This window comes from Tamandua tetradactyla, chromosome 6 (genome assembly GCF_023851605.1).
Source record: "Tamandua tetradactyla isolate mTamTet1 chromosome 6, mTamTet1.pri, whole genome shotgun sequence".
NCBI lineage: Eukaryota > Metazoa > Chordata > Mammalia > Pilosa > Myrmecophagidae > Tamandua > Tamandua tetradactyla.
The window spans coordinates 35974265-35998702 of record NC_135332.1 but is presented as its reverse complement, the minus strand read 5'-3'; the positions used below and the strand labels follow the sequence as shown (position 1 = coordinate 35998702).

The 24438-nt window shown below is 37.5% G+C and overlaps 1 protein-coding gene across 12 annotated transcripts in view; it reads right to left on the bottom strand.

Annotated features, from left to right (window-relative positions):
* Window positions 1-24438, bottom strand: part of STXBP4 (syntaxin binding protein 4) — a 230780-nt gene that overhangs the window by 122989 nt on the left and 83353 nt on the right. For all 12 annotated transcript variants that reach the window (XR_013177618.1, XR_013177619.1, XM_077164824.1 and 9 more), the window contains one exon: window positions 1399-1488. Coding sequence is in view for 10 of the 12 variants with exons in the window: in XM_077164824.1 (XP_077020939.1) it covers window positions 1399-1488 (90 nt within the window). In the remaining 2 variants the exon portion in view is untranslated. The remainder of the gene's footprint in view (window positions 1-1398; window positions 1489-24438) is intronic.

The window sequence follows — 24438 nt, the reverse complement described above, 5'->3', positions numbered from 1 at the left end:
TATTATCATCTGTGAACTTAAACTCAGGCATTTACCTTGAAATATTCAATCATATTATATATATGACTTTTTATTCAACGAATCAGAAATAAGAGTAATTTAGGAAACATCTTAAGATAAATTTGAGAAAAGGAATTGCTTGGACATTAAATTAAGTGCTAAAGAGTCATAGCAACATTGCAATGTCTGTAAGAATCAATGTGCTCGTTCTGGTATATTTCAGGTCATTCTTGTCTAAGAGGTGAAATTAGGGTATGTGAAGATTAACATGATGGAGCAATCTAATGAATATGCCATGGACCAGGAGCCAATAGACTGATGGCTCCTTTGCTTTTATGCTCTCGCAAGTCACCTTCACTCTTGGTGCCCTAGTTTTCTGTATTTGTAGATGGAAAATATATCCATTTTCATTCACCTTTGCAAAGCAGTAGTAAATGTGAACTCTGCAGAATGACCTTAAGTTAAAGTCCACAATGCTTTTAAAAACTATTTGTGCAAAATAAAAATTAGCCATTGGCATCAAATTATTTTGGTTTCATTTTTATGCACCTCAAACCATTCATGAAAGGTGTCAAGGAATAATGAAAAGTGATGAGAGGTCACCTACATATTCTTTCAACTTCATTTAATAATCTCCATTTTTTTTTCCTATACAATGCAAGTAAATAGTAAAATTGAAAATGCAAACACTCTCTTGAAAGAAATATTTCCTTCATATACTATCCTGTATAGCTTCTGCAAATGCTTTGTAAAGGTGATTACGAATTTAGAATATGTTTTCTCCGGGGTTTCACTTTTTGTCGAATTAGGATGTTCAGTCACATTTCATGAACTTTAGATGTGAATACAGATTTACCAAATGACTTTTCAGGGAAACCTTGTTAAAAATGTTACATGAATGTGGCACACACACAACTTTAACTTAAAACTCTAGTAATTGATATTACAATTCAAATATAAAATTAAATATATCACTAAACTTAATGATAAACTTTAAGGGAATGTGAAAGATCTGAGAGCCTTTGAAAATTCTGATGAACCATAAGATTCACTGGTTTATACAGAAATAAATTATGTAAAAATGCTAACTTTTTAGGAACCAGTATAGGAAAAGTTTTCTAAGAGATTATGAAGAGGGTTTGCCAATTTATTTTTAAAACTAAATTTATATTTTCCATCTAAACTCTTCATTGTCATATCAAAAGATGTGAAACAGAGGTTTCACACACACAAAAGTTAACTCTCTAAAGGCTGACTGAGGAAATCTGATGTTAGCTATTTGATTTTAATTTTCTTTAATTAAAAATAAAACTAATGCTCATTACTTCAGAATTCAAAAAAGACATTTTTCTTTTTTCAAATCCGAAGAAAATATAAAGAAGCTTAATTGGAGATTACCTTAAGTGTATTCACTTCTTCCAAGGCATCATTTCTTTCATGCTTAAGCCTTTCCATTTCAGCTGCTTCTAAAGAATCACAGGGAAGAATCTGTCAACAATGAGATATAAGAAAAAAGTTATATATTAGATGATGATTACAAAAACTAACCTAAAATCCTTTTGAACAGTCTCAGGGCTCTTGCATTCTGAAAACAAATTTATTTTGTTTCTTAGTTAGGAGTCATTTCTTAGTTAGGAGTCATTTAAGTAGATAAAAGAAAATAGTAAATTAACCAGGTGCAACTTGATTAATTTAAGATTAATTTTACATTGTTGTTACTTATAACAGCATTTAGATGATTATAAGTTATATGTACTCTGTGATCACCTTTATGATTCTTATTTTGAGAATATAATTTCCCTTAAAAGCTCAAATTCCAAGACTGTTTAGAATGCAAAAAACTTTTAAGAGTTATCAACATAAACTATTTCCTAAAGACATTTTCTTCAAGATCAGCCGTAACTAAGGCTAAGAAAATGCTAGAAATCATCAACCAATATGATTTACATGAGCCCAGATAAGTAGATTTGATTGGTTACATACCTTATTTTTAACTAAGCAGAATGTAATATAACAGTCAAATGGTTTAAAAAGATTCCTACACAGAAACAGTATGCTAATATTAATAATTCATGCACAAATGAGCAACGCTAACAATAAAATAGTACAGATGACAACTGTTCTTACTTCCAGCATCACCTCTAACAAACAACTATAAAATAAAAACAATGATAATCTAATCAGAGATAAGATTCCAAGTCTAATTATAACCACTTTCCCATGTAGAAGTGACATAAGAGCTAAAAAAAAAGAGGAAAGTACAATTTAAAGGATTATGTGGAATAAAAGCCATCCAAATTGGGAAGGAAGAAGTAAAACTATCTCTATTTGAAGATCACAACATGATCCTTATGCAGAAAATCCCAAAGAATCCACAAGTAAACTACTAGAGTTAATAAACGAATCAGCAAAGGTGTAGGATTAACACACAAAAATCAGTTTTGTTTCTATACACCAACAAAGTACATTTCAAATGGAAATTTTTAAAAAAGCAACACTTATTCCATTCACAATCGCTTCTAAAATAATATAATTCCTAGGAATAAATTTAACAAAGCAGGTGAAGGATTCTACTGAAAACTATAACACACTGCTGAAAGATATTAAGGAAGATCTATATATGTGGAGAAAGGGGTTGCTAGAAAAGGTAGATTTAAAGCAGAGCCCTTCAGGTAGGAGAGGTAAGTGCTGAAAAGGGAAAGATAATCAAAATAATATCAGTCATTTTTTGGGAAATTATTATGTACATATACATTGCAAAGCACTACCTATATCTATACATACATACATAACATATATATTCATTCAATATGTCCTTATAATAACCCTATTTCCATCTTATAGATGAGAAAACACAGGCTCAGAAAGGTTAGCAATTTGCCCAAGGTTTCACAACTACTAAGTGACAGTTCCAGGATTCCCACAGACGCTGGCATTATAGTCTGATATTTTTCTAACTACTCAATAAAAATCACATGGATAGGACAAACTTAGATCTGTTTTCTGAATCCTAGAATAACCAAAGTAGGAGTCATTTCTAAAGTTTTGGGGGAATTTTATTTCTAAACATTACTGATTTCTTTTACCTTGCTACATTCACTTTGGGGAATAACTTTATATTTTCCCCCTGTTATTGTTACTCTAGTTGCTTATAAGTAGTCACACACAAATACATTCACAAGAATTCATTCCTACACTGTTCTAGGTCAGTTTTGAACACATTATCAAATGTAACCGAATTTCCCAAATTGTGTTATAGTTTGTGCAAAAGCAAAATTGGGATGGTGCTGGTTTCTATGGTCAGATAAGTTTGAAAAATGTAGGATTTACAAACTATTACCTTTCTTAACAGCCTTAATATGCTAATATGCATTTTGAATACCCCAAAGGAAATATAATTTACAGCTTGTCATAGTTCTTCAGATTACTTGACCATATTACAATTCCTCCTTTCATTTTTACTATTTCTTTTTTTGTAGTATTTCGGAAACTACAAATGTCTACAAAACTGGGAAACATTGCTATTCAACATTCAGAAAGGCCTATTCTATCAATCAGTGATATAAATTGAAGTCAATAAACACTTGAATAAGATTCTAGAAAACAGAGTTGTAACAATTTACTAAGATAAATTACAGATTGGGTTTGTAAAGATGTGATCTTAAACTTTTGAGCTCACCATGGGGGTAAACTGTTCATAAAAGAACCCATGGTACCATTTTGGGAGGCAAAACACAAGGCTGAACAAACTATGACCTTTCAAAAACACATTTTATAATCATATAGCCAAAACTGAGTTAAGCAACAAAAACTGGTTCCCAGAGAATCGGCCATCGACATTGCTGTGAGAATTCTTGGAAAGCCTCTTTGTGAGGACTTATTATATGGTTCTATTTCACTATACCTCAGCTATGCTGTAGTTACGCTGTACAGGAAATGAAAGTGAATTGCTACTTAACTCCAACGATTCTAGGCAGAAAAACTGGTTTCCAACCCACCACCAACTTTTGGACTGCATCCTCTTTATCTTCCCCATCCTTTCCTTGCCCGGACCTCGTGATAATATTTGTAATGCTCTGCCCTCTGGCTTCTTGTTAGAGCTGCAACACCTGGTAACATTGTAAATCATTTACATTCTTCGCTTGCTCAAGTGAGCATGGGAAATGGGAAAAAAAAATAACAGGATGGTTACACAGAAATTTTTACGTTACTGGGATATTATAGTCACATAAATTTAATTAAAAATGGAAATTATTTCATGGAAATGGAAGACCTTGATCATATTGGAAGACCTTGATCATATCAGTAAAATGAGTCTAAAACAGGATTTTTGTTTTGTTCTGGTTTTAAGAGCGATTGAGGTTGGGGAATGTGGAGAATTGGTACAGATCGAATAACTTAAAATAATGACTGTGGATCAACGGTGAAAGGAGAGTTTAGCTCAGACCAAGTCAGCACAGTACACTGAACTCCTATAGATAACTGAATCCTTTTGCATGTTATAATTTGGTTACATACCTTCCCTCTCATCCCTACCTGTCTTAAAAATTTGCATTGTTACCAATAAACCTATTCGACAAAACAAATGTCTACCATCAACTTTCTTAATTTCTTTGTTACATATAACATTGTCCATTTCTTTTTTCTAGAAACTTAATCTTCTCTTAGTTTGTGATATTCTATGACCTCACCTATAATTCTGAAAATTTAGAGTTTCCAATGTCTTATTTTTCATTTCTATCCCTTAAATGGGGGCTGAGTTTCCCAAAGTTTGTCTCTTTCCTGCATTTTCTATATATGCTCTCCCTGAGTGATCTGGTTCACTGCCCTGGTTTCAACCACCATCCTTAAATCACTCTCCATGTGTCCAGTTCCTTGTTTCCAACTGTCTTTTAGTTACCTATATCCATCAGCATCTTAAACTTACTTTCTCTAAAATACAACTCATTATTCTCTCCACCCTGAATAAGACCTCCTATCTATTTGTTTATTCACCACCATGTTCTTAATCCATCCTGATCAAATCCTTGGAGTCAGCCTTATTCCTTATCCCTTGGTTCTCACATCCAGTGGTCAGCAAGTCCTACTGATGACATAATTGTTGCTATTACTGCTTTTGGTGAATATCTTCTTCTCCAATCTTTCTACCTTTGACATAGTCTAGTCCTTTATTAGTCCTTATTTGAACTCATTCCATAGTCTCCTATCTAATTTTCTACCTATCACTAGGTTTCATTTCCTTCTGAGATAACCAGCACTTCTTTCATCATTATACTACATAGACTCCATTATCTTTATAAAAAAGCAGACTAGTCTTTGCTTACCATAACATTCTATTTTTTTCATGCCAACACTTACCACTCACTGTTCTCCTCTGGGAGAGACAGAATCCTATTTATTCTTCAAAGCTCACTCAAATGCCAGCTCTGTTATGAATCATCTCTGAAAGCTTTACACTCTGTTTATGTAATTATTTTAGCCCTTATCATATGATGCATTCTTTACTATAAATATGTGTGTATGTGACTTTTCCTTCCTCTCTAAGTTCCTTGAGGGATGGCTTAACTTTTATTTATCTCAGTAACATTTGCTGCAGCACCTAACATGATGCCATACCCACTGCAGTGGTTCAATATATATTTAATATATATTAATATATTGAATTATTATAAATTAATAATTTAAATATTATCAATTAGTTTTTATTAAAATAATAAAATTAATATATATTAAATATATAATAAAATAATATATATTTAGTATATATAGGTGAATATGTTGGGAAGTGGCTATCAAAGCTTTTTTATTGCTACACATAGTGAGAAATATAGTTTACAATGTGACCCAGGATAAGTGAAGGAATACTTAACCTTATTATGTATGAGTTAGTATTTACTTTCATATTTTCTATATTATTCTATTTCAGCTTTAATATGATAGTTGCAACCTACTACATTGACTTAACAACAGCCCAAAGAGTGAAAACTCTGCTTTAGAGAAATTATGATGTTCTTTCTGTGATTTTTAACATAAATCATTCATAGTACTTAACCAATCTGGTAAAGTTCTGAATGTTATGATAGACTATAATCTTCTGTTGCTACATTTAGAGGTAGGTGCCAACCCTGTCTTTGCTGAGACGAACCTTGTGCCAGTAGCAGGTGAGGACTGTGCGAATTTTTTAATACAGCAATGGTGATTAGAATCACAGTAAGATCACTATATCCTTCGTTCCAAATGCCATAATCATACAATCCCCAAAGTTCTTTGTTAACTATACAAAAGTAGGACTGACTTATACTGAGAACTTAACTCATCTTTCTGAAAAGAAAGCATTCTCAAAAAATCTTATGAGTCAGACAAAACAATAAGCAAAAGATAACAGCTACAAAGAAGAATATATTGTATGATTCCATTAATTATGAAGACCAAGAAAAGGCAAAACAAATCTATGTTGATATAAGTGGTTTCTCTGTAGAAGTGAGAGTGGTAATGGACTGGGAAGTTGGCATGAGGGAGTGTTCTTAGTGGTAATTACACTTGTAGTGTATAAAAGAAACTCATCAAGTTGTATACTTAAGATTTTTGTTCTTTGCTGTGGGTATATTATATTTTGGTAAAAAAAAAAAGTTTAAAAGTCCATTAATGAGGAACTTGGGGGAAGATGGCAGAGTAAGGAGCTCCAGGACTCACTCCTCCTCCAAAAACCACTAGTGGACAGGAAGAAGCTGTCTGGAACAATGGTGCTGGGGCTCCAGAAGCCAGGGAAGCACTATACAGCATCCAGGGAAGACCAGGATAGAGACTGAGAAACTGCAGTGAAAAAACCTGTGAGTAACTCACTCTGCAGCGGCTGCTGGCACTCATCCCCCAACTCTTGAGGCAAGTTACCTTGGGTTCGATCCCTGGCTGGCAGCTGCAGATAGACAGGGTTGTAGAAGCTTTCCTCCTGTGGTCATGCCAGGGAAGGCATGACCGAGTACTGATCATGGCTTTTGATCAGCCCATTTAGATTGCTTGGTCTCAGCTCTGAACAGCTATTTTAGACTGTCATGGACAGGGACCACCACTGCCATTATTTCAATCCCACCCCTGACAAGGGTGAAGGCAGTGGAGAGTTAAACACAGAGCATCCTCAGGACTGTGGGGTACAGTTTGCTGAGGAGCACCATCAGCTGGGCAAGCCAGGAAAGTACAACTTTGGGGAGCCACTAAAAAGGCTTTTTGGCATCTTTCTGACCCTCTCCTAGGGCTTTCTGGAACTTATCTGTGCCCCCTTCATGGATCCCTGGTCCTGTTTTGGCTGGGAAATACTGAGTTGATAAAGTCCTCTCTGGAGTGACCCTCCCCCCAGAATTTGCCCTCTAGGCAAAAACATATAAACGCAAGGAAAGCAGAATAAAAAAAGAAAAACTATCAAGGCAAAATGAAAACAAATAATACAGACCAAGATTTACGGAGAAAGAACAGAGAAAAGAAAGCTTTCTCCTACGGGTAAAACAATTACACAAATAGTGTAATCTTAAACATTTTACCAGCTATCAAGGATAAGATCGGATGAAGAAGAGCTGAAAAAAAGCTGATCATTTAAACACAGGCAATTTTAAAGGTCTATAATAAGTTGAACCAAGTGTCAAGGAAGAGGCTTAATGCAATAAAACTCTAGGAAAGAGAGAGAAACTGACCTTCAGAGTAAACGTATCAAGATAATCAGATGTCTAGACATTAGCAAAAAATTACAAGCCATACTAAGAAACATGAATATATGACCCAAACGAACAAATGAAAACTTCAGAAAAGGCACAGAATTTGGAAAACTAATCAAAGAAGTGTAAACAATGTCCTAAATCAACTTAAGGAGATGAAGGAAAAGGAAAATATGGCTAGAAAAGATAAAGGATATTAAGAAGACATTGGGTGAACATAAAGAAGAATTTACAATATGAAAAGAAACATAACTTTTGGGAATGAAAGGCACAATAGAAGATATTAAAAATACATGAGACATACAACAGCAAGAGAAAAGTGATCGGTCACATACAAGGTAACTGCTAAGATTAAGTATCAATTTCTCATCAGCAACCATGGCAGTGAGAAGGCAGAGGTATGATATATTTAAGGTAGTGAAAGACAAAAACTGCCAGAAAAGGATCCTTTACGTGGCAAGCCTGTCCTTCAGAAATGAGGAGAATTTAAAATAGGCACAGATAAACAGAAACTGAGAATTCCTTTGTCAATAAGAGAGCTGCCCCACAAATAATATTAAAGGAAGGTCTGCAGGTTGAAAGATAAAGACAGGAAAGAGAGGCTTGGAGGAGAGTGGAGAAATGAAGATTATCAGTAAGGGCAACTGAAATGGTAAAAAGAAAGAAAAAAAAGATACAGTATATAAAAACCAAAGGATAAAAGTAAATACTGCCTTTACATTAATATCATTCAATGTTGATGGCTCAAACTCCTCAATCAAAAGAAAGAGATTGGCAGAATGGATAAAAAAGTATGATCCATCTATATGCTTTCTACAAGCAACTCACTTTAGACCCAAGGACATAATTAGGTTGAAAATTAAAGGACATTAAATGCAAAAATGTTTTAAGAGACAAGGAAGGACACTATATATTAATAAAAGTGGCAATCCATCAAAAAGAAGTAACAATCATAAATATTTATGCACCTAATGAGGGTGCCCCAAAATACATGAAGCAAGCACTGGAAAAATAAGGGGAGAAACAGATGTCTCTACAATAGTAGTTGGAGACGTCAATACATTACTCTCATCAATAGTGTGAACACCTAGCCCTAAACACCTACATTAAAAAGGAAGAAAGAGCTAAAATAAAAGACCTAACTGTACATCTGGAGGAACTAGAAAGAAAACAGCAAACTAATCCCCAAGCAAGCATAAAGAAAGAAGTAACAAACATTAGAGCAGAAATAAATGAAATTGAGAATTAAAAAATAGAATTAACCAAACCAAAAGTTGCTACTTTGAGAAGCCCAATAATATTGACAAACCCTTAGCTAGACTGAAAAAGTAGAGAGAAGATGCAAATAAATAAAATGATAAATGAGAAGGGGCATATAATTACTGACCCTACAGAAATTAAAAGGATCATAAGCAGATACTAAAAATAACCATATGCCAACAAATCAGACAACTTAGATAACTGGACAAATTCTTATAAACACATAAACAATCTACACTGTGTCAAGAAGAAATAAAAGACCTCAACAGAACAATATAATTAAGAGACTGAATAAATCACCAAAAAATCTCCCAATAGAGTCAAGTCCAGGACGAGAAGGCTTCAAAAGTGAATGCTAGAAATATGCCAAGAAGAATTAATACCAATCCTGCTCAAACTCTTCCAAAAAAATTGAAGAGGATGGAACACTACTTAACTCATTCTATGAGGCCAACATCATCCTAATACCAAAACCAGATAAAGATACTATGAGAAAAGAAAATTACATACCAGTTTCTCTAATGAATATAGATGGAAAAATCCTCAAAATACATACAAATCAAATCCACAGCACATTAAAAGAATTACACACCATGATCAAGTGGGTTTTATATCAGGTATACAAGGATGGTTCGACAGAAGAAAATCAACGTACTACACCACATTAAAAACTGAAAGGGAGTGAACTTCCAGGAAGATGGCAGAATAGGATTGGTCAAGTTTATCCCTGCTCCAAAGAACAGCTAGAGAAGGGACAGAAAAAAGACCAGAAGAGCAATTTCAGGGTGTAAGTGACATAGGAGGGTCTTCTACACCAGATAGGGGAGGCCTGGTTGAAAAAGCAGAATGAGATGCAGAGAAGTGGAGATTGGCCAGCTAGTATAAATAGCCTAGCACATCCATTTCCAGATGGAGGCCTGGAGCCCTCAGGAGTGCAGGGACATGGAGACTAGGACAAGGAAGTAAGCCAAGCTGTGTTCCTTGTGTGCACTACCCCTGCCCTGTGAGTCGTGACTACCCCCACACCAGAAACCTGTTGTCTCCCAACCTATCGTGTATCCCCACCCCACACCCTCGACCCCGGCATGCGCACAAGCCTGTCCAGCCCAACCCACCTCTTGCGCACAAGCTCAGTTTTGCCCCACCTCCCCAGACGCACGTATCCATGGCCAGCCCCTCGACCCCCACCTCCCCCTCCATGCCCCCTGCAGGTGGTCACCTGTGCATCTGGGCTGCAGGTGCTTACCTTCAGGTGCTTAGGCTATATCCACACCCAACCCATAGTCACTCAACACCACCTACATCCTCTGAGCTCAATGCATGGGCACATCAGCATCCAGACACTCATATGTGTGCACACACACATGCAGATTCATGCCATGCCCCCTCAGCTCTGAGTAAGCACTCACCTATGCATCCAGCCATACCTGTCCCCAGTCCAAGCAGGCACAACCCCACCCTGCTGCCCCAGAGCTCTATGAATGTGCATATCAGGGCACTGCTCCCCAGACCTGCACACACCGAGGCCCTGCTCCACAGATCCAAACACTGGCACAGTCACATCCTCCTTACTGGGCACCCACATATCCACGCATGAACATTTGACTGCCACACCCCATATCCCCTGCCCCACAAACATGTACAGCCTTCCCCCACACCATGGCTCAAGCACACTTCTCCCACACCAGGCAAGTGTTTTGAGGCACATCTATGCCACATAGTCTCTGCTGCACTAGCAGGCACCACCACCCCACCCCACCCAACCTCTGCACCTGCTGACCCACGTCAGAGTCCTGCCCACCCATTATAACCCACCCAACATATGTCCTGCAACCTCCACGACCTTTGACCCATGCCCACACTCATACATAAGCATCCCATCCGCCCTGGAGCCCTCCCACTATGCAAGGACACACCTGAGCCACAACCTCCTTGTGCCCCAACTTCTACGCCCTGTACACCACACCCTGACACCCACAACCCAAATGTTTCATGCACCCACCCACATCCTGCCTGCATACCAGTCCCTGTGCATCTGATCATTTCCCCACATCCACCTCCTGCCATGCCCTACATCTGCATCCCCCACACCGCATGCTCATCCTGTACTCTAAGGCCTGCCTGAGCTGTACCTCGCCTCCACAGCCCCCATATCACATGACCACATACTGTGACCCCCACCCCATATTCACAGGCATGAGCATCGAGTCCCTGACCCATGCATATACCTGTACCACAACCCATCACTGCACTGTTGTGTCCCTCCCCATGCCCAGCATCCAGCTCCATACCTGTCCCACAAATACAAAGCTTTAGATTACTGAAGGAAAACAACATCCGAAGCAACCCTATCAAGATATTTATATATCACAAAGACAAAAGATTACTAACCATATAAAGATGCAGACAAACACAGACCAGTCTAATGACCAAATTAAAACACCAGAGAAGACACAGACTTTGAAACAACTAATCAAACATGTTCATATAACTTTACTAAATAAAATCAGTGGTATGGCTAATGATATAAGGGAGATCAAGAAGACACTAGAAGATCATAAAGAGGAATTTGAAAGAATAAATAGAAAAATAGCATATATCACAGAGATTAAAGATACTGTAGACCAAATAAAATATATACTAGAGACACACAGGAGCAGATATGAAGACACATCAGAATAATAAGCAAACTAGAGGACAAGATAACTGATTTTGAACACGCAAGAGAGCAAATGACAAAAAAAGATGGAAAAATTTGAATTGGATTGCAGGGAAATGATGGACAAAACAAAGTGAACAAAGATAAGACTCATCAGTGTCCCAGAAGGAAAAGAGAAAAAGGAGAGGAAGATTAGGGAAGGATATAATGGGGGAAACTTCTCAACCTTTATAAAAGACATAAATATACAAATCAAAGAAGCCCAACGAACACTAAATAGAATAAATCCAAATAAGCCTACCCCCAGACACATACTAATCTATCGCCAAATGTTAAGAAGCAGAAAATCCTGAAAGTGGCAAGAGAAAAACAATCTACTACATACAAGGGAAACCATGTAAGACTGAGTTTGGACTACTCAACTGGCACTATGGAGGCAAGAAGGCAGTGGTATGATATATTTAAGATCCTGAAAGAGAAAGACTTCCAGCCAAGAATTCTGTACCCAGCTAAACTGTCCTTCAAAACAGAGGGAGAGATTAAAATTTTCACAGACAAACAAAGGCTGAGAGAATACGTCAAGGAGAGATCAGCTCTACAAGAAATACTAAAAGGAGTTCTGCTGGCTAAAACATAAAAAGGGAGGGAGGTCTGGAGGAGGGCACAGAATTGAAAAGTACCAGTAAGGGTCACCTAAAAGATAAAAAGAGAAAGAAGGAAAAGAACATATACATCTGACAAATAAAATCCAAAGGATAAGATGGTGGCTTGAAGAAATGCCTTTACACTAATAACTTTGAATGTTAATGGATGAAATTTACCAATTAAAAGATACAGATTGGCAGATGATAGATTAAGAAATATAATCCAGCTATACGCTGCTTACAGGAGACTCATCTTAGACACAAGGATACAAGTAGATTGAAAGTGAAAGGATGGAAAAAGAGGTTCCATACAGGCTGTAACCAAAAGAAAGCAGGAGTAGCTATACTAAAATCAGACAAAATAAACATTACATGTAAAGACACATAATTTTTTTTGTCTTATGAGACTAAGAAGGACACTGTATATTAGTAAAAGGGACAATGAACCAAGAAGAAATAACAATCAGACATGTCTATACTTCCAATAACAGAGCTTGAATGTACATGAGACAGACATTGGCAAGACCGAAGGGAGTAACAGATGTTTTAACAATAATAGTAGGAGAATTCAATACACCACTTTTCTCTATATATAGAATAACCAGACAGAAGATCAGCAAAGAAACAGAGAACCTAAACAATTTGATAAAAGAATTAGACCGAAAAGACATATATAGGTTGTTACACCCCAAAACACCAGGATATACATTCTTCTCTAGTGCTCATGGAAAATTCTCCAGGATAGATGATATGCTGGGGCACAAAACAGGCCTTTATAAATTTAAAAACATTGAAATTATGCAAAGCACTTTCTCTGATCACAATGGAGTGAAGCTTGAAATCAATAACTACGAAAGAACAAGAACATTGAGAAACATCTGGAGATTCAATAATACACTTTTCAATGAGTGAGTCAAAGAAGAAATTGCTAGAGAAATCAGTAGCTATCTGGAGAAGAATGAAAATGAGAATACAACATATCAGAACTTATGGGATGTGGCTAAGGCTGTGCTAAGAGGGAAATTCACTGGCCTAAATGCTATACTAAAAAAGTAATAAGAGCAAAAATTGAGGACTTAACTGCTCCCCTAGAGGAACTTGAGAAAGAACAGCAAATTAACCCCAACACAGATAGAAGAAGAGAAATAATGAAGATGAAAGCAGAACTAAATGAATGGGAAAACAAAAGAACAATAGAAAAAAATCATTAAAACCAAAAGTTGGTTCTTCAAGAAAATCAATAAAATTGATTGCCACTAGCAAGGCTGAAAAAAGAAAAAAAGACGGAGGATGCAAATGTGCAAAATAAGAAATGGGGGGGGGGAGTCATTACCTGAAGAAATAAAGAAAAAAAAACTTAAGAGGCTACTTTGAACAACTATACACCAACAAACTAGACAACTTAGATGAATGGACAAATTCCTGGAAATGCACAAACAAGCTAGACTGACTCAAGAAGAAATAGAAGATCTCAAAAAACCAATCACAAGTAAAGAGATTCAAACATTCATCAAAAATCTTCAAAGAAAAGCCCAGGGCCAGATGGCTTCACAGGGGAATTTTATCAAACATTCCAGAAAGAACGAACATTAACCCTGCTCAAACTTTTCAAAAAAATTGAGGAAAAAGGAACACTACCTAACTCATTTTTATAAAGATAATATCACTTTAATACCAAAACCAGGTAAAGATGTTACAAGAAAGGAAAATTACACAGCAATCTCCATAATGAACACAGATGGAAAAATTCTCAACCAAGTATTAGCAAATCAAATCCAATAGCACATTAAAAGAATTATACACCATAAGCAAGAGGGGTTTATACCAGGAATGCAAGGATGGTTCAACACAAGAAAATCAGTTAATGTAATACAGCATATTAACAAAGGGAAAAATCATATGATCATTTCTATTGATGCCGAAAAAGCATTAGACAATATTTAACATACTTCTCTGATAAAAACACAGCAAAAGGTAGGAGTCAAAGGTAACTTCCTAAACACAATAAAAGGCATATATGAAAGCTCATAGCCAGCATCGTACTCAATGGTGAGAAGCTGAAAGATTTCCCCCTAAGATCAGGAACGAGACAAGGATGCCCCCTGTCATCACTATTATTCAACACTGTACTAGAAATTCCAATCAGGCAGGAAAAAGAAATAAAAGGCATCCACACTGGAAAAGAAGAAGTAAAGCTTTCATTATTTGCAGATGACATGATACTATACTTGGAAAATCCTGAGAAATCTACAACAAAATTACTTGAGCTAATAAATTCAGAAAGGTGGCACATTATAAAATTAATGTGCAAAAATCAGTAATGTTTCTGTACACTGGCAATGACCCCTGATGGGTCAATTAAGGAAAAAATTCCATTCAAAACAGCAACTAAAAGAATCAAGTATCTAGGAACAAACTTAACTAGGGATGTAAAGGACTTGTACACAGAAAATTCACAACATTGTTAAAATAAATCAAAGAAGATCTAAGGTTAAATGTTGTTAAGATATCAATTCTACCCAAACTGATCTACGATTCTACGCAGTACCAATCAAAATTCCAACAATTTACTTTGAAGACCTGGAAAAGCTAACTACCAAATTCATCTGGAAGAGAAAGAGAACTAGAATAGCTAAAATCCTAAAAAAGAAGAATGAAGTGGGAGGATTAACACTCCCCAATTTTAAAACTTACTATAAAGCCACAGTGGTCCAAACAGCATGGTACTGGCACATTGACCAATGCAATCAAATCGAGAGTGCAGAAATAGGCCACCAAGTCCATGGTCAACTGATCTTTGACAAGGCCCCCAAATTCACTGAACTGGGACAAAATAGTCTTATCAGTAAATGGGTATGGGAGAACTGGATATATAGCCAGAAGAACGAAAGAGGACCTTTACCTTATACACTGTGCAAAAATTAACTTGAAGTAGATCAAACACCTAAACATAAGAACCACTACCAAAAAGCTCCTAGAAGAAAATGTAGGGAAACATCTTTAATACTTAGTAATAGGAGGTGGGTTCCTAAACTTTACATCCAAGCACAAGCAACAAAAGAAATAAATAGATAAATGGGGAGTCCTCAAAATCAAACGTTTTTGTGCCTCAAAAGACTTTGTCAAAAAGGTGAAGGGGCAGGCAACTTAATGGGAGAAAATATTAGGAAATCACACATTGAACAAAGGTTTGATATCCTGTATACATAAAGAAATCATACAACTGAACAACAAAAGAACAAGCAACCCAATTATAAAGTAGGCTAAAGATATGAATAGGAAACTATAAATGTTGAAGAGAATGTGGAGAAATTGGGACACTTATGCACTGCTGGTGGGAATGTATAATGGTACAGCTGCTATGGAAGGCAGTCTGGTGGTTCTTAAGAAAACTAAATATTGAGTTCCCTTATAACCTGGCAATGCCAGTACTTGGTATGTACCCAGAAGAGCCGAAAGCAGTGACACAGAGATTTTCACATCATTGTTCACAGCAGCATTATTCATAATCGCCTAAAGATGGAAACAATCCAAGTGCACATCAACAGATTAGTGGATAACAAAATGTGGTATGTACATACAATGTAATATTATGCAGCAATAAGATGAAATGACATCCTGAACCACATGACTAGATGGATAAGTCTTGAGGATATAATGCTGAGCTAAATAAGCCAGACACAAAAGGATAGATACTGTATGATTCCACTTTTATGACCACGGTAAAGGTAAAATCAGAGGCTTATAACACAATTTTCCAGTCACACTCCTTCCAAGTCCCTGACCATGGCAACAGCTCATAAGTCAATATATAACGCACCTCTGACCAGTTCTCCTTCCAAGCAAAATGAACAACCAAGCGCACTACTTGGTTCCACCCACTGGGAAGGCTTCCCCTCACCACTGTCCTTTAAGGAGATCCCAGAAAGGGGTTGTAGTGCTGCAGCTGTCCACTTTCAGGCTGTACCTGCATATTGTGCAGAACCATCTGTAAACCAGGCCCAAGTATTCTCTCCTTCAGTCAACTGGCTGTATGGAATTCTCTAAGAGGCCATAGCTCTGGTCTGGAAAAGAGAAGGTAATGTGGCAGGAGTGGGAGCGATGGACATTTGGGCCACTTCCTCATTACCTCACTTGTGCCTTTAGGACCTGCTCGAGCCCTATCTCTATGTACCATTTCCATTTTATGATGAAATGCTGCTGTACATGCCCAACTTTATGGCTCGGCAGGTCACACAACACCCAGCTCATGACAGGCAACTCAGTTCTCATGGTAACTTTGGTGATCAATGGTTAAGTGTTCAGTCTCTACTAAGGCCCAGTAGCAGGCTATAAGAGCTGTTTCTCAAAAGGAGATTAATTATCTGCAGTGGATGTTAAGGTTTTGCTCCAAATCTTAAGGGTCTGTGTTGTGATTCTCCTATAGAAGGCTGCCAAAGGCTCCAAAAAGCATCCCTGTTTGCCAATGACACTTGCAGCACCACTGGATCTGCTAGATCAGATGGCCCAAGTTGCACAGCAATATGGACATGTTGCAGAGCCTCCTCTTGTTCTAGCCCCCACTCAAAACTAACAGCTTTTCTGGTCACTTGGTAAATGGGCCAGAATAGCACAACCAAATGAGGAATATGTTGTTTCACATTCCAAAGAGGCCAACTAGCCAATGCGCCTCTTTTTTTGATCAGAGGAGGAGCCAGATACAACAGCATCCTTCACCTTCTAAGGGATATCTCAATATGCCCCACCACTGGACACAGAGGTGGAATTTTTGTTGGATTTATCTTCTATCCTCTGACATGCAAAATGCCTTAACAATAAGTCTACAGCAAGTTGCTACTTCTTGCTCACTAGGTCCAATCAACATGATATCATCAATATAATGGAAGAGTGTGATGTCTTATGGGAGGGAGAAAGGATCAAGGTCCCTGATTTGCCAGCTGAATACAAATTGTTTCTGGTGGTCTTTACTGACAACTATTGATAAAAAAGCATTTGCCAGATCAATAGCTGAATACCATTTACCAGGCAGTATCGATTTGCTCAAGCAATGGTACCACATCTGAAACAGCAGCTGCAATTGGCATCACCAGTTGGTTAAGTTTACAATAATCGACTGTCATCTTCCAAGTCCGATCTGTTTTCTGCACAGGACAAATAGGAGAGCTGAATGGGGATATAGTGGGAATCACTATTCGTGCATCCTTCAAATCCTTAAGAGTGGCACTAATCTTTGCAATCTCTCCAGGAATATGGTATTGCTTCTGATTCACTATTTTTCTAGGTAGGGGCAGTTCTAATGGCTTCCACTTGGCCTTCTGTACCACAATAGCCCTTACTCCACGAGTCAGAGAACCCATATGGGAATTCTGCCAGTTGTTGAGTATGTCAAGTCCAATTATGCATTCTGGAACTGAGGAAGTGATTGCAGAACGGGTCTGAGGAGCCACTGTGAGACAGACTTGAGCTAAAACTGACATCCATAAGACCCTACTCTGATTAGTGGACCAGAGTGATGTTTTGGGTCTCTTCTGAGCCAGTGTCTAATAATCCCTGAAATATCTAATTATTTCCTTTTCCCCAGTGCACAGGCACCATGGTAAAAGGCCATAGGTCCCCTTGGGGAAGGCTGGGAGGAAAGTTAACAGTGTAAATTTTGGGCAGTTTTAAAAGGTTCTCCCCAAGGGTACAAAGCCTTTCCCTCATTCAAGGGGTTCTGGGTCTATAATCTGTCTCAAGTCAGTTAAGGGGCTGTGACTCTGTTTTTGTAATTCAAGTTAGACTTCAGTTCACTTGACCTAGAATTCTTCTGCTTATATAGCTCAAACAAGAATTGAGCAGACTGCCCATCTATTTCTAGGTACCCCATGATCTACTAGCCAACGCCACAAGTCTCTGCAAGTCAGATCATTTTGACTCCTACTTTGAATCTACTGTCCATTACAGTGGCCATGCCCACCTTGTCTATGGTGATTAACTATTACCACATGGCTTCTGCCAACTCAGGATCCAATTGTCCTCACTCTGTTTAAGGATTCCAGCTCAGTGACAGCAGTTCGCACAGTAATATCTGACCTATAGAGAAGGGTGACTACAGGGCTTTTCAGGGTTTATGGAGCTAGTCTCACGAATTTATTTCTCAAGTTTCTGGTGAAAGATGTGTCCTCTGGACATTCTTGGGGTGTGTGAGCAGGTCTTCCATGATAAATCCACTCTAACATTCTCAACTCTCTAAGCATCTGGATCCACTCATCTACATTATACCAGGGAAGTTCTGGCATTTCATCCTCAGGTAATGTCAGCCACCTTTGGATCCATGTTTCAGCCAAACATCCAAACAAAACTGGTAATGCCCTTTCTAACCCCTTGAGCTGCAATATTGAGTGCAGAATCTCTGCTTAGTGGGCCCATATCAATAAATACAGCTTGATCCAATTTTATATTCCTTCCACCATTAGCCAATACCCTTAGCATATCCATTCCACACATATTTCCCTGATTTGTCTATATAGACTAGAAAATGCATACTGTTCTTTTAGAACATAATACACCTCCTCATGGGTCACACTTTGTACCTTACCTTCTGGGGCCTGTTGGGACTTTAGTCTAGTTATAGATCTTGAAGAAAAGAGGAGTAGTGGTGGTTGGGGGGAGTCATGAAAAGAAATAAAAGTGTCTTTCAAGCCAACTACCTCAGGGCATTCCACAGCAGTTTCATATGGTGAAACAGGATTAGTTACTCTAGACAGAGGGGTGAAGGCTGTTTCCAAGGGGAGGCAGTTACAGGGTTAGCAAGCACTGAAAGGTTAATCTTGTTAGGTGGAGATTGGATGGTAGACTCCTCTGGGCAGAGTGGAAGCCAGGAAACTGTTTCCTCAAGGCAGGCTGAAGGTCCAGAAGCTCTTTCCTCAGTACAGTCCATTTCAGTTCTATCTAGCAAAGGTTCAGCAGATTCCAGGGAATCCATCTCCTCATCACTGCCACTCTCAAGCCATATATCCTGATCCCACATTTTAGGATCCCATTCTTTTCCAATCAAAGCCCTTACTTTAACAGCAGACACACTGCAAGGTTGAGATTTTAGTTTACATCGTAAATCTGCTATTCGCACAAAGAGGCTCTGTGTTTGCTTTTCAGAGATCTCAAGCCTGTGACCATAGGAAATAAGCTTTTCTTTAATGGCAAACATGGAAACATTTACATCATTCATATGGTGCTTTAGTTGCAAATTTGCAGCCTTCAGCTTATTCCTTTTCCTCATCACCGTATCTAGCATATCTAAAAACAACCAACCAACATCATCATACCTTTTAATTCCACAAAATTCTAAAAAGGTGTCAAAAACACTCTCACCCTCTTACCCAGAGCCTTGCCTCATATAAGCATATAATTAGCAGAATCTAATGGTGATAAAAGAATCTAATGGTGGTATTTTGAGTATGTCTCTTGCCAACTCACCCTTTAGACTGTCAGTGCCATTTTGATTATTAGAAAGAGTCATCAGTACCTCTGAGTCTAATCAGAGTAGAAAACCCATTGTAAAAATCCATTTTTAAGATTCTGTCTCTCAAAAATCAGTCCTGTACTAAACTGTATTAGTCAGGGTTCTCAGGTAACAAAAACAACATTAGATATCTATAAATATGAGATATATAAAGGTGTCTTTTACAATGGTGGGAATGGAAGAGTCCAAAATCTGCAGGGCAGGCTGTGAAGCTGGTGGCTCCAATAAAGCATCTGGACGAATTCCACAGGAGAGGCTCCCTGGCTAAATAAGCAGTGAGCAAATCTCTCTTTTTCCTTAAAAGTCTCCATCTAACTGGATTTTATCATTGGTGGGAGATAATGCTCAGCTGATGGCAGACGTAATCAGCCACAGATGCAATCAACTGACTGATGATTTAATAAACCAGCCTTCTGGTTTATCAAGCTAATATCCTTGCAGCAACAGTCAAGCCAATGCTTGACTGACCAGACAACCAGGCATTATCACTTGGCCAAGTTGCCACCAGAACCTAACCATCACAACCTCTAAATGGATGAAAGACCTAAACATAAGACCCAAAACTATAAAACTCTTAGAAGAAAATACAGGGAAACATCTTCAGGACCCTCTGTTAGGCAATGGTTTCTTAGCCATTACACCAAAAGCATGAGCAACAATATAAAAAATAGATAAAAGGGACCCTCTCAAAATTTAAAACTTTTGTGCAAAGGACTTTATCATGAAAGTAAAAAGTCAACCTACAGAATGGAAGAAAATATTTGGAAACCATATATCTGATAAGGGTTTAATATCCTGAATATATAAAGAATCACTATTACCTAACAACAAAAAGACAAACAGCCCGATCTAAAAATGAGCAAAAGATTTGAATAGTCAATTTTCCAAAGATACATAAATGGTCAACAAACTCATAAAAAGATTCTCAACTTCATAAGCCATTAGAGAAATGCAAATCAAAATTTAATGATACCATTTCACACTTACTAGAATGGTTACTATTAAAAAATGGAAAATAGGGCGGGCCGCGGTGGCTCAGCGGGCAAAGTGCTTGCCTGCTATGCCGGAGGACCTCGGTTCGATTCCCGGCCCCAGCCCATGTAACAAAAAAACGGAGAAACAGAATACAATAAAACAAGAAAATGTTTAAAAATGTTTCCCTTTCTTCCTTCCTTCCTTCCTTCTATCCTTCCTTCCTTCTCTCTGTCTTTAAAAAAAAAAAAAAAAAAAAAATGGAAAATAAGTGTTGGAGAGGACGTGGAGAAATACTGACACTCATTCATCATTGGTAAGAACATAAAATTGTGCAGCTGCTATGGAAAACAGTTTGGCATTTCCTCAGAAAGTTAAGTATAGAATTACCAAATGACCCAGCAATCCCACTTTTAATACACCCAAAGATGTGAAAGCAGAGAATGGAATTCCCACTTTTAATATACCCAAAGATGTGAAAGCAGAGAATGGAACAGATATTTGCACATAATTGCCAAAAGATGGAAGCAACTCAAGTGTCCATCAACATATGAATGGATAAACATTTAAATGTGGTGTCTACATACAATTGAATATCATTCAGCTGAAAAAAAGGAATAAAGTTCTAACACATTATGTTGTGTGAAATAAGCCAGATACATAAGGATATTGCTGTCCATTTCCTGCTGCCTATCCATGAAAAAAAAAATCAATTAAAAAAAAGAAAGGATATTGTATGATCTCACCCAAATGAATTAATTACAATATGCAAATTAAGAGTCAGAAACTAAAACACAGGTTACCAGGGGCAGTAGGGAATGTAGAACCAATTCTTAATTGGTATGGAGTTTCTGTTTAGGGTGACAGAAAAGTTTTGGTTGGTAACATATGGTGGTGATGGTGGTACACCATTGTGAATATAATTAATACCACTTAGGTATAAATTTGTAAATGTACATAATGGGAAATTTTAGGTTGCATATCTGTTACCAGAATAAAAACAAAACAAAAGCTTAGACTTGTGCAACAAAAAAGTAAGCCTTAATATAAACTATGGACTGTTGATAATAGTACAATCATAATATTGTTTCATCATTTGTAACAAGGTTACCATACTAATGCAAAATGTTAATAATAAGGAAAATTGTGTGTGTCTATAGGAGGGGGAAACACAAGAACTCTGTACTTTTCTGCATGATTTTTCTGTAAGCCTACAACTGCCCTAAAAAAAAATTATAACAACAAAAAAACAATTTAAGAAAAGACAATTGGGCCCCTTTTACCTATTGTGCTGGGTTGAAAAGATTATGTGCTCTAGAAAAGCCATGTTTTAATCTTGACCCATTTTGTGGAGGCAGATGTTTCTTTTAATCCCTATTCAGCACTTCAGGTTGGAAACTTGATTAGATTATCTCCATGGAGATGTAAGCCACCTAATTGTGGGCATTAACCTTTAATTAGAGGGAGCTGCCACTCCACCCATTCCAGGTAGGTCTTGATTAACTTACTGGAATCCTTAAAAAGAGGAAATATCTTGGAGGGAGCCACAAGAACCATGAGAGCCCATGCAGCCAGAGGTCTTTGGAGATGAAGAAGGAAAACGCTCCTGGGGGAGCTTCATGAAATAAGAAGCCTGGAGAGAAAGCTAGCAGATGTTACATTTGCCACATGTCTTTCCAGTTGAGAGAGAAACTCTGAACCTCATTGACCATTCTTGAGTGAAGGTAACCTCTTGGTGTTGCCTTAATTTGGACATTTTTATAGACTTACTGTTGTAGTTTAAACGATTAACACAGTTTGCTAGCTGCCAGAATGTAATATACCAGAAATGGAACACCTTTTAAAAAGGGGAACTTAATAAGTTGCTAGTTTACAATTCTAAGGCTGTGAAATTGTCCAAATTAAAACAAATCTACAGAAATGTCCAATAAGGCATCCAAGGAAAGATACCTTGTTTCAAGAAGGCCAATGACGTTCAGTGTTTCTCTCTCAGCTGGAAAGGCACATGACAAACATGGCAGTGTCTGCTAGCTTTCTCTCCGGTCCTCTTGCTTCATGAAGCTCCCCAGGAGGCACTCTCCTTCTTCATCTCCAAAGGTCAATGACTGGTAGACTCTATGGTTCTCTCCTCCTTCTCTTGTGGTTCTGCAGCTCTCTCCTTGTTCTTAAAAGGAAACTCTCTTTGCTTCCCAGTGCCTGCCCATGCAAAAAAAAAGAAAAAGAAAAAAAAAAAAGGGAACTCTCTCTAAAATGTCTCCTCTTTTATAGGATTCCAGTAAACTAATCAAGACCTACATAGAATGGGTGGAGACACATCTCCATCTAATCAAGTTTAATACCCACAATTGATTAAGTCACATCTCTGTGGATATAACCTAATCAAGCCCCCAACCTATAGTGCTGAACAGGGATTAGAAGAAACCATTGCTCTCACAAGACTGATTAGGATTAAAACATGGCTTTTCTAGGGTACATATATCCTTTCAAACTGGCACACTTGCTTTAATTGAGACATTTTCAAGGCCTTAGAACTGTAAACTTGTGACTTAATAAATTCCCCTTTTTAAAAGCTGTTCCACTACAGCAGTGAGCAGACTAGGACACCCATCAAAATGGAGACATATGAGTAGAAAGAGAATAAATCCTGACCTTGGTGTTCAAGACACTAAGATGGTTGAGGGGGTAACCACAGTAGAATTTCCCCACTCTTACTATCAGCATCCTCAATCACAGATCAATTGATATGGTTTCACGTGGGGTACTACACTGCTTTCCAATACAAAAAACAAACAAACAATAAAAATGTGGGAACAGCAGTACAGAATAACTGCATTTTTATTTGTTTCTGGTGAGCAAGTTACTAAAAAAAAAAAATAAATTCCTGTATAAGTTAGGTATATGCATTAATTTTTATATCTTTTCACACTGTGGGATGTGACCCTTTAGTGGACTGCAAAACAAATCTTTTAATGAAACAGAACTGAATATTAAATATCGGACGCACTGATTTTCAACAAGTTAAGTAATGCTTTGAGACTTCGCTTCAGTTATGTACGTGTGTAAATGAAGTAAATTATATTCTTATTGTGGATTTCAGTTAAAAAACAAACAAAAAAAGGAAACCCAATTTTTACAAGGACATCTTTTCTGTGTTGGCAAGCAACATGTAACAACGGAAATTCTATAAATTAATGTAATGGCTATTGTGCAACACTTTGAGTTGAAGCCACAAACAGGAAATTATTGGAAGCTAGATGTTGCATAATTGCCATCAGCATTCTGCTTTTGCTATTAAAGTATCACAGATTAAACAGATTCTTATCTGCCCTAAAATCATATTGGTAAGAAGGAAGTAAATTACCAATGTGAAGTACTATTGTCTCTTTGCATCTGCTAAAAACCCTTTTACTGTTCATACAATGTACTCTGAATTCCCCACTTTGGCTTGTGGTAAAGCCAGCCAATCATTTTTGTGTTCCTAATAAAAAGAAAGTATGGGAGCTTTGAGAACTGATTGGCAGTAAGAAAACAATACTCTTGCTATCAAAAATTAGATAGACAAAATACACAACACCTGAATCAGCATAAAAGCTGCTCGGCAGAAGTAACAGTCCTCCTTTAACTTTACTTCTTCTCCCTTAAATGCTACAGTATCAATCCTGATAAAGCAGCGCCTCAAAACCAGGAAAACTGGGT